The 15,440-nt window shown below is 42.3% G+C and overlaps 1 protein-coding gene across 3 annotated transcripts in view; it reads right to left on the bottom strand.

Annotated features, from left to right (window-relative positions):
* Positions 1-15,440, bottom strand: part of rarga (retinoic acid receptor gamma a) — a 37,614-nt gene that overhangs the window by 9,418 nt on the left and 12,756 nt on the right. The window contains exon 1 of one of the 3 annotated variants that reach the window (XM_017486978.3): positions 6,696-12,086. The exons of the other annotated variants lie outside the window; for them this stretch is intronic. Within the exon in view, the coding sequence (XP_017342467.1) occupies positions 6,696-6,837 (142 nt within the window). The 5' untranslated portion in view covers positions 6,838-12,086. Of the gene's footprint in view, positions 1-6,695; positions 12,087-15,440 lie in introns of those variants that run through there. 3 annotated transcript variants of the gene reach the window in all.

The following is a 15,440-nucleotide window of genomic DNA, read 5'->3' as shown; positions in this document are numbered from 1 at the left end:
CCTGAAACCTTGTTCTAGAAGCATCGGGCTTTGATTTGTTTTTTTTGTATTATTCTCAGTTCTGCATGCCCAGACGCGCTGTGCGGCAGACGGTGCACAGATTGGCCAGGTTGTCGCGAACAGCATGATTGATAAGCTGACTGGCACAGGCTGCATGAGCAGGAGGCTTCTCTCCAAGCCTCGCCTGACGAGCAAGGACGCGCAGTCCTCTCCAGAAAACTTACACCAGCTTCCTGATGAGGGGACCAGGTGCGGCTCACTCGCTTTCTCTTGCTTTGCCTTTCTCTTTGTCTCTGCCCACAGCTTCCTGCCATCTCCGGTGCATGGTTGTCATCACAACACTTCACTACAACACAACCACACTTCCTTCCTCCTTTCTGCTTTACTCGCTTTTTTTCCGCTGGATGTTTTCTGATTGCTGACTATCTCAGTGAGTGGCATTTCCACTATTAGTCATATGTTGCAAAACAGATCGTTAAACTGAAAACTATCTTCAAGGCATTATCAGTCAGAGACAACTGATTTCAAGTAATCACTGAATATGACTGTCCATGTATAATCAAATTATGCTCGTAAGTCTGACCAGACTATTTGACTTCACCCATAGTGGTTTCATTTAAAAAAAAAAAAAATTTTTAAAAGAGGGATACACTGGTGTTATGACAGGAGGGAGTGCATGCATGCTTGTGTTAAGGTACTCAGCAGTAGCAGTTCCTGTCAACAGCTGAGTATGACTTCATTATCTGAACCCCCACCTCTTTCTCAATTTCTCTCCTCCCCCCTGTCTGGGCATGTTGAGAGATATTCTTCCTGCTACAGCGAAACCCTTTCTGAAAAAGACCTAAGCTGCCAGCCAGACGATGGCTCAGAAGGGAGAAAAAGCAAGAACATGCACCACGCTGGACAAGACCAGAGAATCCGACCGAGATTGGAGTCTCAGGGAATTTGCACCTTCATGTCATAAACAGCACGAAGGCATGAATACATACATGCACACACATGAACGCTCTTGGAGCAGAAATCGCCTGGTGTGCGCACACACCTTAGAAATCGATCTCAGAACAAAACTAGCTGAGATGCCAGCACCTTCCATAGGAGGCATTCAGCAGGTGGGGGCAGCCAGGCCCTCAGGGTCTGGGAAATTACCCTTGGAGACAGCAGTACACATTCAACACTTTCTTCTTTATAGTGCCTCATAAACCCCTTTTAGAACCCTTTTTTTCCATGTCAGCATTTGGCCATGAAAGCCCTTCCTCACTGCACAACACCAGTCCATCAAAGAAACATGGAGTGACCGTGAACCATTCCACCTATTCTGGAGTTGCTTCAGCACAAGTTCAAAATTCATCCAGGACTTGCACTCGGTTTGGACTTCCCCCAGCTGCCGGTTAAACAACTTTATGAGAAAGGCACTACCATGGATCTATCACGGTGACCCAATCTAAACAATTCATTGTGAGGCAGTAGATGGAGATCAGATCCAAAGGAGACAGATCTCTGGCACTGAACCTGTCACTGCCTGCCAAGCCTCATATGTGCATTCAGACTTTGGGGGATACTGTCTCCTCCAATTCCTCTTCACTCCAGTAGTTGGATCATTCTTGTATGGACACAGACGCTAGGGTGTTGATCTGTCTGCAAGCAATGGAGCCAAATGACAGGCTCAGCCTGGTCTACCATTCAGCTTTGATCCCAAAGCTTCTGCTTGCTCTCACACATTTCCTTTCTCCATCTGTCTAGCCGTCTGCACTCACCTGCCATGGTGCCATGATCCCACGCGTCCCTACGCAACAGATTCAAGGAACTCCTTGTATGGCTCTTATTGCTTCCTTCCCCAAATAATAGAAACCACAAATGTAGAAGTAGCAAGTCGGTTGACGCCTTTGTGACGGAAATAAAGACACCAAAGACAAAGGGATTTCATTGTCATTATGTAGAAATAACACTCCAGTATTATACAAATTGGACAAAGTGTTGCACAGTTTTTTTCTATTTCTCCACTTTGTTCTTCTGGTTAATATTGTTGGTTGTGGACCATACTGTGACCAACTGAAATGACAATTTGATTAGGCTTATTGCCTTAAAGTACTCATGAGTTTCCATTCAAGGCTGACTTTACTACTCAACAGAACATAAGGAGACACTGAGACTGTTGCTTCCTGTTCTCTTTATGATTTGTGGTCAGTGAAAGCTCCATCTGTGTGTACAATGTGAGGTTCAGAAATACAAAGCCGTTCAAAAATCATAGATCATACCAGGGCACCGGTTTGGTTATTTCTAATGCCACTATAGAGGAAGTGTGAGAAACTTCTGCTTTGAGTGACAGAAAACAAGAAATGATGCTTGATTACATAGGTGGAATTTTTCCACCCTTGTGGGGCAGCAAGCTCTGAAAAGTGATTGCCCAACAGTGAAGGGCGTGGACTGGCAGCCGTCAAAGCAGCACATATCCTGTTCATGAATTTTACTGAAAAGGTTCTTCACTGGAAACCTGTGTGTGAATCATCTTGAGGTGGAAAGTCCTCCCCATGGTTGAGATATCACAGTGCTTTTTGGAGCACGTTTCTTTTTTTTCTTGTTTAATCGGGGCACGGGTTAAATGTCTGGCATTTACTTTGTCATATCAGCCAGACTGTTTCATTCCTGCGCATCAAAATGACTACACTAAAAAATCTTGAAAGGCCTAGTCTAGTGAGGCATATATGAAAAAATCCTGAACATTTACTTCAGATTAAAGAAGGCTTCTTTTATTAAGGTTCTGGGCAGTACAATCTAATTTGTCAAGGAGGATAAAAGACGTGTTTAGTAGGTCAATTAAAATGTATCATCATCATTAACTAGGAGAGATCAACTGTAATATTACCATGCCAGTCCAACAAAGTCCTTATCTAACTTTGCATTAAGAGTAAAGTTTGAATATAGTGCAGTTTTTCCCTGGGAACTGAGGTTTGAGATAACATTAAACAGTGAAACTTACAGTGGTTTGCTCTTTCTTGGCTTGAGACCACTGTCCTCTAAGCCAAGGCCCTTCAGCACATGTTCACATACAACAGTAAAACAACCCCTTGCCAATGCCTAGCCTTCTGCAAGCATTGAGCTTCTCAGTAAACAGGCAGCAGAGTTGAGAACAGCACAGAGGTGCTGGCCAAAACAGAGAAATCAACAAGGCTGTCTCAGAATTCCCTAAAGCATGACGTTCAACCCTGTTTGTGTGTCACAGAAATCTGAGACAGGGAAGAAGACAGACGGCTAATTACAGTCCAAATCTGGGACAGACCATGGGTAGGGCCAACAGCATACAGACAGCTTCAACTTGCATCTGAGACGGCATGGAAATCTGCAACAAGCTAGTGTTAATAGGTATTTTCATAGCAATGTCTTGCCAAATGTTTGGTTAGGTCAGGGACTGCACAATGGAGCATTTTTCTATTGCACTGAATCCAAGCCTGAGTATCTAGTTTTATACCGCCAAGTCAAGATTATGGAGTCGTCCTGCTTTTTGACAGGAAAGATCTCTTATTTACAGTTCCCTGACCCCAGCAAGAGGCTCTACTGCCATTATGGCAGCAATCCGGATTCCAGCGGCCCACTGTGGAATCTCAGCAGCCACGTCAGGCCTCTTTTTCTGGGACTGACAGTATAGGACACTCCTTTTGCAACACAGATCATCGCCCGTCCACATATAGGCACTCCACATATAACGATTCATGCTCAAGCATAGATATAGTAACCTATGATACAATCTACAGAGGCAGACTCCGTGATAAGAGTCTAACTAAAGGGTAGCCAGTCAAATGATTATTTTGAGATGAGGAACTGAAATGAGGCACTGTCATACCTGTTTAAGGTTGAGTTCACATACATACCTACACACACACACACACACACACACACACACACACATAAAAAATCCTTAGGTGGATATGTACATATGTTTAATACAGAACGACCATTCTTTTTCCATAATCAACACACATAATTCTAAACTGCTAAAACAGAAATCCCTTTGCAGCCTCATGAACACAGAGTGCAAAAACATACCCCTCTCACTAAAGGGCCACTAAACGGTCACCACCACATACACACACACACACACTATACAATACTATCTCTTTCTCCATGTTACACACATATCCATCTTCAAATCACCATTTTATCTACTTGCACACCCGACCCCTGAAGCATTGTAATCTTTTAATTGAATCTTTTGTAAGGGAAGACCTCCATTAACACAAAATTAATGAAAGGGGGTGTGTGTCCTACATTGAGAAGGCCACAGCGCAATCAGGATTTCAACCATGGGATTTCAAATTTTGAAAAATATTCAATGCTTTATGCTGCGTATTAACGTGTATTTACTGTGTATTAATCATAGTAGCAACCATATAATGCTCAAATGTCAGTAGACTTCACCTAAGCATTTCAAAAAGCAATTGGTGAGAGGAAGTGATGTTATCTTGTTGCTAACCGATATGTTTCCAAATCATTGACGCTGGTGTCTCAAGTGCACATACCAGCCCCTCCTTCAAGTCTTTGCCACTGTTCTAAGTGTTACACAGTTTTTTAAAAAAAAAAAAAAAAAAAAAAAAAAGGAGGAAAAAAAAAACCTTTGACTTGTCTTCCTTTTCTGGGTCTTAAAAAGTGCAGTGCACATAGTGTGGAGAGCTGACACTGCCCAGCGTGTAACCTCTCCATCACCTTTGACTCTAGGGATGAAAAAAGATGCATGAAAAAAAAACAGGAAAGCTGACTACGCATCCCAAAGTGACCAGTAAGGCTTTTATTTCTCCACCTATTGCAGACAGCTAGAGCTTTTACTGAATGGCACAAAGACAAAGGCTCTTCATTGTCAAGTGGGTCTCTCGGATGGTTCAAGTCTCAAGCCTGGATGAACAAAAGAGACATGGTGCAAACAATTACAAAAGCTTCTGAGGTGGTGTTAGGAAGTGTGTGAGAGAGATTCATCCACAGAAGTAACTTGCAAAACAGAATATCTGTGTCTCACTGGCAAAGCAGACATTTTTTTTATGAGGGAAAGTTCCTTCCTGTAGACTACAAAGACAATGTTGGGGATTGTAAAGTGCTGAGAGAGACAGCCAGCCAGCAGCAGAAGTCAACCGTCTGAACCTCCCTGAATCATCCAGCCATGTTCCGCAGCTGGTTTGCCCCTAATGAGATATTGGGTTTGAACATCAATTCATCTGCTTCATCGAGGGGGACAATGAGTCGAGTGGCGGCTGGAGGGGGACAAGCTGGCCTTGTTTACTGAGCTTTAGCGGGCATGCAGGGCTGAAACAGGACACCGGTCCTTCCCTCAGGCCAGCCCACGCTTTCCCACCACATTTCTAGCTCCCCCGTTTCCTGGAACTCAAGTGGGCTACGAATTCGAACAGTCAAGGAGCACAGGGATACTTTTCCTGCTTGCGTGTGTGTGTGTGTGTCTGTGTGTGCATGCTTGCTCTTGGCTGGTAAAACCTGATTGATTAAATAAACAGATCTCATCACACTCTGATCTGGGGAGGCAGTGTGGAGCACCAAGCCTCGGCCAGGCCCCTGACAGGGCATCTGTCTTCATTAAATGGCGGCCCAGTGTGGCTGACAGCCACTGAAACGTTGGTGTCTTCAGGATTAATGAAGACAGATGACTCACCACACAGAGGCCAGCACCGAGGAACAAAAAAACAGAAGGTTGAACAAATAAAAACCCTAAAGCGCAGCAACCGGCTCCCATTTGAGAAGCTGAAGAATGAGAGATGTGTTACTTGTGCAAATGCTCATTTTTTGGATTCGCCTCAGAAAACACAAGGCTGTTCCTTCTTTCTCCTAGCACACACCCATGCATACACATGCTAACCCTCCCTGTGAGACTATGAAAAAAGATCCCAGTTTTGTCTGTGCTAGGACAGGGCCCTTGTGGGAGCCAGAAGACTGTCAAAAGCAAGGGAGGGCCAAAAGGGAGAGAGTTACAGAAATGGGGGACGATCCAGGCCACAGGAACACTGTACTCCTGCTTTTGACTCAGCTCGAACATTGTTTATCCCAATTCCCTACTCTTTATTTCACTTAGTGTCCTTAGTTTATTTATTTACAATCCCATAAGCCAGATGCTTGCAATGCCCTGGATAAATCCTTTATTTAAAGGGTGGGGAACACTTCTAAACCATGTCTATCCTCCTGCTGTGTTTGTGTCCTGGGTGATGCTGGGAATGATAAATAGGGTCATGGACAGACATGCTGGCATCTCAGACTTGTCTGCCATCAGTTGGCATGTGAAGAAAAACAAATGCAATCTGCATGTCTGAAATTACAGCAAATATTCTGATTCTCATCCTCCCCACATCTAATTCTCTTCCTCCTTATTTTTTACCCCCCTGATCTTCGCTGTTTAATTTTTCAACAACTGACAAGGTCAGGAATTAGGTTACCTGCATTGGTGCTGAAACTAGACACTCAGTTTGACATTCATGTACAAATAATCACATTCAAACAGCATGGACACACACACACAAACACACACATATACATACATACACACATACTCCTCTGGCCAATCACATGTTCACACAAATAAACAGCATGATGAATGCTCCATAGTGTAAGGACCCTCACTGCATAGAAAAGGCTCACGAAGTTACAAACTGCCTGAATGAGTGCAAGATGACAGCATGGACAGGAATAAAAAGAACGTCACTTACACTGAACGGCTGTAGTCCCCGTCCAGGCGAAGTGATCCAGCCCTGTAAAGTAGGGGCTCGCCTTCCTCAGCATACACGCACGGTTAGTGACATCGTAGAGCTGCCGGGGTCCCATCCCCAGAGGCTCCATACAGTCGAACATACTGCCTATCCCTGTCCCCTACCCAAAGACTCTTCGAAGTTTAACAGCTGTTTCCTAGCTCAAAACAACAAGAAGACAACAAACCACACTGGACAAACAACAAAACCCAGGCTGGAATTCCTCTGCTCAGGATCTGCGCCTGTTGTTGCTTTCTTCCACTGTAGTCTTAGTGCTGCTTGCCTGCCTTTCTCTCGGCCGGAATATGGAGCTAGTTCCTGGCTTGCTGGAACTCACTCTCTCTCTTTCTCTCTAACTCTATCGCACTCTTAGTTCACCGGATGCCCTTGGGCAAGCTGCTCTTAGTCTTCTGTAACCGACCTAAATAAGAGCTCCACATAGCACTCACTGAGTCCTAGGCAGAGAGGAGCGAACCAACTGCTTCAGTCCCGCACCCACGAAGGGGGGTGGAGAAAGAGAGCGAGAGAAGGGAGGGAGGGAGGAAGGGGGAGGGAGGAGGAGAGAAGGAGAAAGGGAGGCAGGAGGTGGGGCAAAGGAAGGGCCAGAGTTAGTGTGTTTGTGTGTGTGCCTGTCGGCCGTGATCTGCTTAGAGAACAACTTCTATTTGAATCTCATTGGCCTCTAAATTTTTGGCATCTTTTGGTGATTAATATTTTAGCACACAGAACTCCCAAGCCATGAATACACATGTTCACACACCAACTCTTCTCTATTCAGCATGTTAGCGACGCCGCACCTCCCCCATTTCTCCTGCAGTAAATATGAGACCCCCTATCCCTCCCTCCCTTTTCAACTCCGTCTCTAATCATAACCATATTAAAGTCCAGCATGAGTGAGTGAAAGAGAAAGAGTGAGTGTGTGAGACAGAGAGAGATAGAGAGAGACACAGAGAGAGAGAGAGAGAGAGAGAGAGAGAGAGAGAGAGAGCAAGCATTGTGCATGGAGCAGATGCCAGAGTGAGAAAAAAAAAAAGTCTCCTTTTTTGTCTCCACAAAAGACAGCAAATGACTGATGACCACTTCTGTGGGACCTTCATTAAATATGTGGCGTGGATTCAAATACCTTGCTTTTCACTTTGCCTAACAATATGAAAATATCAGCAACGGTAAACATTTACTCGAGCTGTTGGTTTGCATACAATATTTTTACAAACAGCTTGCCGTTACCTAAAGTCACAGAATGTTAAGTTCACCTGAGACCGGAGACTTTTCCTCCCTACATTTTTCACCCACGCCAACCGTGATATCAGTAACTCCATTGATCTCCTTCATATAACTGACACACGCAGTGCTGCCAAGAAAAGTAGCTAATGCGTGTTGAAAAAGTCACTAGAAGACTCCACATGATGTCATAGGCTGATCTGCATATTAATTGAATTGTCGTAGAAATTTGCATATCAAAAGGTGTTACATGAAGAAGGACGATTTTCCAAAGAGACACGCAAAAGAATGGACAAGAACAGAGTTTGATCAGAAGAGAAAATTTTAAGATTATAGCTTATTTTTTATAGGGGGGAAAAAAAGTCATCTTTGATGATGGCAGCATAAAATAACCATTTACATATTTATGTACAAAATACTATCATTTCTATCAAGAATGCAGACAGAAAGAATCAGTAGTAGTTAGTAGTTGGGAAACGGGAAACAAATGGTTACTCATTTGAATAACTCACTTTTATTGCTTGTAAATAATGGTGAAAAGTGATTGGTCGTTAGGAAACTATGGTGATCAGTGATCAACTCATATAACCAGCAGCTGTGATGCGAGTTAGAGAGCTGTGTCAAGTGCAGGACAGTTGCTAACATCTGCTCAGATTTGCCACTAGGCTCTTTTTTTTTTACCAATAAAGTCTCTTTAAGGAGTGTAAAAAGTTGCAAAATCTAGAAACAAAGTCACCAAGTTAGTATCTCTGTAGACACAGGTTGTTAGTACGACATTAAGTGTGGGTGTTTTTTTTTTTGTTTTTTTTTTTTTGGGGGGGGGGGTGAGATGAGACATTAGGAAATAAATAGCTCGGCCAGTTTCACTGCCAATGGCTGTCAGTGGCAGAACAGCTGAGGGAAAGCCAGACCCTCAGCAGGGTTCATATCAAGCAAACAGCTGAACTCAATGCCAGAAGCAGCAGAGATGGCTGAGCTTATTGCCCCACTACAACCATCACACACACCCCCTTCATCGCGAAAGTGGTACAGCCCAGACTGCCTCAGAAAAAGGCACCATTTCCTGTCAATTTGTGCTTATAGTTAGCTTCTCTGTATACAAGTACAGTCTTTTCACTCATACTCTGCTGTTTCTCGCTCTGTGTGCGTTTAGTCTTTTCACAGGGTGCAGAATAAGCATTTTTCATACTTGTGCACTGGGACTAGTGCTGATTACACTGTTTATTGATCCTGAGGCTCTTGACTTTGTTATGGTTCTCATCTATTTTCCTTAGTTGGCCCTCACACACGAGCAGAGACGAAAAGAGAGGGGAGAGAGGAAAAGGAGGAGGGGGGAGGGTTGGGTTGGTTAATTGCCCTTTTGTTTGAGCTGATCCTAAACATCAATTGACTTGCTCTTCTCCTTCATGTAATTGTCATGTCATAAAGGAAGAGGGCGGTAAAAGAACAGATCAAAAAGTAGCATGGTGGAGAGGCTGGTTGTTTCACTAATAAAACTTGCCTTTTTAAGTTTAAGTCATACACTGCAGTCGTGTTGGAAGTGGACAGAGCGGGGTTTGCAGCATTTTTTGTCTTTTGTTTTCTCTTTATTGTCCATGTCACTTTCTAAATGATGCTCAGAAACCAGAATGAAGTCATCATGGTGAAATACCATAGAATGACATTTTCTTTTCAAGTTTCATTTTTTGCTTAGAAAGATGACTATGGAATTCCCCTGTACCAGATTGCGGTGATTGTCCACATAAAGTGCTAGCTAGCAGCTTTTATCATTGCAGATTAGACTAATTCATGGCCTGTCATCTGTCTTCACTAAACAGAGACACAAAAACTCAGTCACACACTTTTTCTTCTCTCTCCCTTCCTCTAATCGAAGAGTTTTGTTAGGCACGGCTCCTGTACCTGGAGGGGAAAAAAAACGAGTTGGCTCAGACATTTAATCCGCTCCAACATCATAGTGCTGTTGACCTGAGCCCCCGCCCTCCCTTTCCTTCCCGGTCCAAAAGGAGTGAACTCCAGGAGAAACCCCCACAGGGCCACTAACTTTTCCCCCTCCAACTTATCCTGCTCTCTTTTTCTCTCTCTTTCGCTTTTTCACCTCGTGTCGACTTTTGAAAGAGACACTCTACATATCCAACTCTACATATCCGTCTGCCATTTTTTCCCATCAAACACTAAGTCAAGAATGATTCCAAAAAGATGAGACCCAGTTATTTTCTTTCATCCTTGCCAAAGACCAGACTCTCTTAGTCTGTCTTCACCCACCCTCCTTCTCTTTCTCCATCTCGTGTGACAAAACTGCAATGACAAACAGGCCCTGAACTGCAGGAAATCCATCTCACTTAGCTGGCTCTGTCATCTAGCCTCGGCAGGCCGGAGACGTGTTGCAGGCAGACGAGCTGCAGAGCAACGTCGTGTTTAACTCAGGTTCAACTACTGTGCAAGAGAACGACAGAAAATACACACAAATACATAGATTTGTAGATAGATATACAGACACACAAAAAATGTACACCACCCAAAGTGCATGAAAGTGTCAAATGGGTAGAAATGGTACAAAAAAAATAAAAAAAACCTAAATATAATCAACTCAATGAATCACCAAAGAAATTATGTTAAAGCTGTTAATATATTTCATAAACTGAACCGTAACATCCTCTAAATAAGTTTCCAACATGTATTACAAAAGTTTCACTTAATGCTGACGTAGTTTCAGTGTTGAAGTGCTGTACTGATTTACACAACAGCCAGTAGTTTAGCAAACTGGCGAAGAATTAAGCAAGAGCCTTTTTTTTTTTTCCAACTGTGCAGGATTATTCACCACCAACTTCACCCAAGCATGTCTGATTTAAAAAGGACGATGAGATGATGCATTGCGTGTCTTTGTAATTATGCTGTACGTTTAAGTTGAGGTTAACAAATCAGTGGTGGTGACGGTGACGGAGATCCACAGGTTCATCACTGGGAGATATCGGACACATCGAAAAACATTAGGATTACAATTTGAAAAATGTTAAATATTAAACTACTTGTAAACCTTTTACAGATGGAGAAGCTCGGAAGGCGTATAAAGATGGGATCACATTCTCGATCAGTGTGATCGACATTCCGGCGCTAAGATGGTGAAAAAAAAAACTCTTCCGATAAGTGCATAGAATTTTTAGAATGAATAAACTGTGACCATTTTTTTTTCTCAACTAAAGGGATGGTTGAAAAAGGGAAATATGTTTGTTGCTAGCAAGCTGCTAGTGTACAGAAATACCCACCTCTGGGGGACGGGACATAAACGCTCTAGAAGGCATTTCATTGGATGAACACAAGACTTGTACATGTATATGCATATATAAGTCATTAAAAAATTATTTTACGTTTTTCCAAAAGTGAAATATTATAAAAATTTAAACGATAATATCTTCAAACCCCCCCCACAGATATTCTACTGTCCAAACCAGTAATGGACAGATACAAAAAGGTCTGAACACCAATTTTAACTTCAAAAAGCACTTTAAGCCAAATTATTTAGGTTCAGCTGACAAAAAGGTGAGAGATTATAATGAAAATATGAGAACGTGAATCCAGCTATGTGGGATGTACTATGGGTATACCCAGTGTTACATATGTGTTGGTATATTTGTGTATGAAACACATTGCCTGTAAATTGACTTTTCTTTAGACGACTCATTGTGCTCTTGAAGCTTCACCAGGGCAAGTCCGCACATGTGCAAGCACACACCAACCAAAACACACCACAATTCTCATGACACATAGCGTACCACACATAAAGGCACATATGCCAAGCACATTCCAGAGGGTTTTGTGGGTTTATTAGTGTGTATGGAGTGCAGCTTTGTTGATTATTCACAGTGAGTGTCTTTCACTCTCCTGTCTTCCGAACCTTCCCTCATCAATCAGATAATACACCCAGGATGCCGGTAGACACATGTTCAGCTCAGAAAGGGCACGTAATCTTGTGCTGCCATCTGACTCTGGCTAACTTCAGGGGTCAGTTTGGTGAGAAGGTCTTCACAAAGAACCAATGCCCACTCAAAGAGCTTCTCTCTCATGGTCAGTCCCTCATGTCATAATCTGAGGCGTTTAAAAATGGATACTCGTCTCGCATGCCAAAATCTCCCCTTTCCCCCTTTTGAACACCCACCCACTGCAAAAGTCCCCTCCCCTCATTCGTTCTCTTCCTGGTCACCATGGTCGGGTCCTTGTCCTGCACGTCATGCCCGGTCCTGTCTCCTATGCTCGATACTCGCCTCTTCATCTGTCGTCATGTGGAGACTCCAGTGGCCCAGTGTTCAGAGTACTCAGCCGCTCTATCCCACCACATTTCTCTTTCTCCACCCCACTGGAATGGTGAGATCGAGATAGGATATCCAGCTGAGGATTAGAGATGTGTGGAAACGAGGAAAATAAGAAGCTGAAGCCGTCGGATTTGAGGGTTTGGCATAATTCCATCTGCTAAAACTGCCTGGCAATGCACTTGCAAGGCTGTTTTTATCCCTCTAACGCGCTCAGACAACATTAAATCTCTTAAAAATATACCGTGAGCCGTGTCCTGGGTCAAAAAGATCAAGGCTTAGGAAAATGTCTATGGGTGTTGAGAGGACAGCAAACAAATCAAGAAGGAATCTTAAAGGAAAAATCCACACTGAACTATTTGCATATATCTTTAGAATTAACATGTGATCTTCAGTGGTGTCCTAGACTTTTGAGAATTCTGAGTTGAAGTTTTGTTTTTATTTTTTGCTTAAGCTTCTTTCATAAACATATTTTCACTCTGGTTAAATCATTATATTACATACAATGGTGTTCTGATAGAGGTGCTGGTTTTATTTAGCCCTTGCTTCATCTCTAGCTAAAAGCGAGTAATGCAACGGTGATTTAGTCCTATAGTCTCTTAATCTGTACATTCCACTCAGACAGATCAGCTTCCAACGATTCAATTAGAATTATAATGCCGCCATAAGTGCCATCATGCTCATTATCTCATAGGTTGCCAATTAGCTGAGACGAGTCTCTGCCGTAACTCCACTGCGTCATATATTTCAGTATACATGAGCCCAATGTTGGCATCAATACCTTCACTACTTCTACATTGGATTTCTCATTAATATCACACTGTGGAAAATGGTGAGTGAGAAAAGAAACTCTTGATCTTTTGCTGTTCAGAGCTAGCGGTGAAATCTTTCAAATATTACAGTATAAACACATTAACTGTGCTCCACGGTGGAGATTTCCTGTAAGGCAATGTTCTACAATAGCAAAAACCTGCACAGGGGATCAAGTGAATAAAGTTATTCATGTCCAGCTTTTATATCAGTTGCTCCTGGACTCTGGTTTCTTTGTTCTGTTCGTGCCTTAAGCCCAGATGAGGGTGAACGTGAGGGCATTCAGTTCATGGCCACCAACAATGAGGCTGAATCATCTGGAACGTCACGTCTTGATTGCATTGTTTCCTGCTGTAACGATTTATTAGCAAAGACTTCAAAAGGACGGTAAATGGACTGGTGAATACATCAAGGGCCCACGTGCCTGATTCATTCAATATGAAGTCGAACAGAGTTGTTTACAATATAGGCTTTTAGTAAAAACCAGTCAGTTCCTATTGGGGCTAAAGGAGGGATAATGAAAGTGAAGGTGTAAACAGGAAATAATGGAGTCTTTATGCCTATGATGAAGTGTCCAGATCTTGAGTATATACTTTATTCTCATTCCATTTCTCTCTCTCTCTCTCTCTCTGACTTTTTTTCTCATTCCCTCTCTCATAGACACACACACGCAGGAATGCACACATTCAGAGAGCAGGGGCAGCCAAGAGCTGGGCTGAAACCCAATACTTCAAGTGAACTTTTTTTAAAAGAATAAATAATCAGGACCAGCGAGCTGTTTGCACTCAGACCCTTAACCGCCACTCTCCTCTAGATTTTCCTCTACTCTGATTTTTAAACAATCCTTTCTCAGTGCTCTTTTTCACACAGGCTGAGAACAATTCTTAAAAAGTAGCATGTGAGTATGTGTGTGTGAGGGGAAAAAATTGATGCAATTTTCCACAGTTAAAAAAAATATATATATATTAATGTAATTTTCAACTGGGATGCTGAAACATGAGGTCTTGGTTAGATCAGGTTTGGACCTTGTAGACTGTGTGTGTGTGTGTGTGTGTGTGCGCGCACGCAAATGTGTCTGATGCATACAGACTTTTGTTCATAGCAAAACAATTACTAGTTCTTTCCTGAAGGGGCAGCATTACACTTTTTTTTTAAATTTTTTAATATTTTTTTTTTAGGAGAAACTAGCACACCATTCCTTCAGGACATTACACATCATAACAGGATTTGCAAAATCTATATGGAAAAACTTCAAGTAAGCTTCTGTACATTGTAAAGAATAAACAGGACCTTAGGATTGGTGCTACAGCTGGTCCTGAGGGGGTCTGTGGAGATAAATGAAATAAGCTTTTCAAAACATGCCTCCATTCTGACTGGCTGAAGTTCGCTGGAGCGTTGCATAGCTTAGTGTAAAAGTTATCACATGGAAAGTGTTGCCAATGGACTTCCAGCCGTTTGGGTAAAGGTCTCCGATTAATGACAGGGATCAGAATCAGAACAGATTTGGACCTGGGATGGTGGAGATTATGGCAGTGCCATACACACACATACACACACCACTGTTTATTAGAGCTGAGCACCAAGCTGGCATATTCACATATGACACACTGCTGAAGAATCTTTTTCATATGCTACCATTTTCTTTTCTCTTATTTAATCAGTGTCCCTCTTTCCCTGCCCTTTCTTCCCACTGTCTGTCCCAAACCTTTTGCTACGGAGAGACATGTTCCACTTACAGTGCCCTCCACTAATTTTTGCTCATATTTACCAAGGGTGCCAAGAAGGCTGTGAAAAAATGTCTTTATTGTTGAACCTTTTGATCTTTTGTTTAAATGGATATAAAAGAACTGCAAATGAAACACAGGTTTATATATATATATATATATATATATATATATATATATATATATATATATATATATATATATATATATATATATATATATATAATCTTTGTTAAATATAGGTGTGCAACAATTATTGGTACCCCTATGAATTCATGTGAGAAAATTATATTTGAAGTATATTCCCATTGATATTTAAAAAGAATTTAGTACACCTCGGTGACTAGGAACAGGAAATTGTTGATGACCATGACTTCCTGTTTCACAGGGGTATAAATGTGGAGGTAACACATAGGTGAAATTTCCTTAGTCATTCATAACAATGGGTAAGACCAAGGAATGTAGCTGTGATGTGCGGCAAAAGGTTGTTGGGTGTCACAAAATGGGAAGTCGCTATAAGAAAATAGCACAATCAATGAAAATGTTTGAGAAAATCATTGAAAACAAAAAATCTCCAAGGATCACAGCTGGAGAATTGCAGAAGTTAGTTGTGTCTTGGGGTCAGAAAGTCTCCAAAACTACAATCC

This window comes from Ictalurus punctatus, chromosome 15, assembly GCF_001660625.3.
Source record: "Ictalurus punctatus breed USDA103 chromosome 15, Coco_2.0, whole genome shotgun sequence".
In the NCBI taxonomy this organism is placed as follows: domain Eukaryota; kingdom Metazoa; phylum Chordata; class Actinopteri; order Siluriformes; family Ictaluridae; genus Ictalurus; species Ictalurus punctatus.
Note: the sequence above shows the minus strand (reverse complement) of the source record. Positions and strands in the feature narration are given on the sequence as shown.